General features: G+C 59.4%; 2 protein-coding genes and 1 long non-coding RNA gene across 3 annotated transcripts in view; all 3 read left to right on the top strand.

Moving 5' to 3' along the window:
- The window catches only part of capn2b (calpain 2, (m/II) large subunit b), a gene marked incomplete at its 5' end in the record, with an annotated part of 20,202 nt that overhangs the window by 7,256 nt on the left and 10,657 nt on the right, over positions 1–2,289 (top strand).
- LOC109527642 (uncharacterized) lies at positions 10–702 on the top strand. Its single transcript, XR_002170560.1, has 2 exons — positions 10–92; positions 164–702. It is a non-coding gene; the product is annotated as an uncharacterized LOC109527642 (long non-coding RNA).
- aars2 (alanyl-tRNA synthetase 2, mitochondrial (putative)) overlaps positions 809–2,289 on the top strand; it is a 6,168-nt gene continuing 4,687 nt past the window's right edge. The window contains exons 1-3 of the mRNA XM_019889659.1: positions 809–1,313; positions 1,580–1,768; positions 2,132–2,277. Coding sequence (XP_019745218.1) covers positions 1,074–1,313; positions 1,580–1,768; positions 2,132–2,277 — 575 coding nt within the window. The 5' untranslated portion in view covers positions 809–1,073. The remainder of the gene's footprint in view (positions 1,314–1,579; positions 1,769–2,131; positions 2,278–2,289) is intronic.

Raw genomic sequence — 2,289 nt, 5'->3', positions numbered from 1 at the left:
GGGGCGCGGAGCTCACCAGCCGCCGCCGCCGCCGCCGTGTTACCCGGAAGCCAACAGGAGCGTCGAGGCTCAGACAGACACGCACGGTGGCGGTGAGTCGCCTTCAAAGTCGACGTCTTCGGAAAGGAGCGCGCGCGCTTCAGATGCTCGTGTTGTGTCGTAGGCCCCGCCCATCCACTGGAAGGCTCCTCCCTCGGCGCGCCCCCGGGCGCCGCGTTGTACCCGGAGCAGGTGGCCCTCCCGTCCGTGCTGCACCTGCCGTATGAAGCTCCGCCCCCGACCACCTACCTGTCACCCGCCCCGCCCCCTCCTCCGGGTCACTCCGCCCATCACCCTTACCACACCCACCACGCCTGCGCGCCGGCCTCGGCGCACTGGGGAGGGCACGCCTCGCGGGTCTACTGCCCCGCCCCCAACGCCGCCCACGTGGTGGGCTACGTCGCGGCTCCGCCCGCGCACTTTATCCCACCTAGCGCCTGATGCTAATACCGCGCGTTTGGTTTTTCCGGTTCGGCTTGGTTGTGGTGGTCACCGGCGGCTTTTGAGTTTGTCGTCAGCCGGTCAGAGGGAGGGGGTCGTCGGCGAGTGGCCCTTTTTTGGTGGAGGGATGTTTTTGTGACTGCAACGCGGTGTTGGGTTTTGTTTGTTTGTTTGTTTGTTTGGTTGGTTCCGGGCTCAATAAAGTTTTGTCACAAGCAGAAATCTTCTCGTTTCATCAAACCTTTTCATGTGTTTTGAAACGAGATGAAAGATGATTTGTTGTTGTTTTTTTATTTTTTATTTTTTTTTGGAGGTGGGGGGGCGCAATGTCGAAGCTCAAACGGTCGGCCGGCCGGCAAACGTGCCGAGTCGACAGAGGCGCTGTAGTACGCCTCCGACCAGCAGGTGGCGATGAGACGCTATGGGCGTTTTGCTCCCGCCCCGTCGAAGAGCAGCGAGTAAGAGCGACGCGGCGCCGCCGGAGGGGAGCTAGCGAAGTCGTCCTTCCTACCCGGTCCGGTCCCATTCGGTGATGAACTTCTGACCTCGCTTGTTCTTCTCCCGCCTCGACCCCCTCCCCCTACCCCCCCCCGATGCTCAAGCTGCTTCGCCGGAGCCTCGGCTCCGCTCGCGGGCCGAACGGAACGCCGGTTCGGCCGGTCGGCTGGGTTCGCCTAGGCAGCGCGTGTCCCCCGGAAGTGAGCGCCGCGCGCGTCCGCAAGACTTTCCTGGACTTCTTCGAGCGGGAGCACGGACACCTGCCGGTGCCGTCGTCCCCGGTCCGGCCCAGGGGGGATCCCAGCTTGCTCTTTGTCAACGCCGGAATGAACCAGGTCGGTGCGCGGGACGGGGCGAACTCCGTCGAAGCCCAGCCCTTTCAAAATAAGAGCGTTCAAACAACGCTTCTGGCCAACGCGTCAGTTACGAAAACACTTCCTGCTTAACCAACATAAGAATGTTTCAACAATGTTGAAACAGAATACAATTTAGATAACATAAAAGAATATCATGCTCCAATATAAACTGAAAATAATGGATCATTGAATATAAGCTTACACTTCCGTCGTTTTTTTTTTTTTTTTTTTGGTTGCTGTTCCAGTTCAAGCCCATCTTGTTGGGCACGGCGGACCCTCGCAGCGCCATGGCGTCATATCGCCGGGTGGTCAACAGTCAGAAGTGCGTGCGGGCGGGCGGCAAGCACAACGACCTGGACGACGTGGGCAAGGACGTGTACCACCACACCTTCTTCGAGATGATGGGCAACTGGTCCTTCGGCGACTACTTTAAGGTGCCACTCGTACAGACCTGGTGGAATGGGGGGGGGCGGGGGGTTAGCCCTCTGTCACCCATCGTTGGCGTTCCGGAGGAAAAAAAATTCTAGACAATAACAAACAAAAAAATCCAAAATCGAGGGAGCGTAGCATGCGCTTGAGATCATGGAAAAAAAAATCCCCAAAATGGGTGACATGGCAGAGGCGTCGCTCGGCGGCGAAGAAACGCGGGCCCGCCCCCCCCAGCAGCAATTTCTTCAATCGATCGATCGAAATCGACACGTTCTTCCGTGTTCTGCGCTTTGAATCGAATTCTCCGCAAACCGTTTGCTCAACGTTGACGGCGGACCGACCGTCTCCCCCCGCCAAAATAATTGCAGGAAGAGGCGTGCGCCATGGCGTGGACGCTGCTGACGGAGCGTTACGGGATCGCGCCGGACAGGCTCTACGTGTCCTACTTTGCCGGCGACGCCGCTTCGGGCCTGGACGCCGACGAGGAAACTCGCCGCATCTGGTTGGACGTCGGGTAGGCCGGGGG

This window comes from Hippocampus comes, unplaced genomic scaffold (genome assembly GCF_001891065.2).
Source record: "Hippocampus comes isolate QL1 unplaced genomic scaffold, H_comes_QL1_v1.1 scaffold301, whole genome shotgun sequence".
NCBI classification, from domain to species: domain Eukaryota; kingdom Metazoa; phylum Chordata; class Actinopteri; order Syngnathiformes; family Syngnathidae; genus Hippocampus; species Hippocampus comes.
This window is presented reverse-complemented; position numbering and strand designations above follow the sequence as displayed.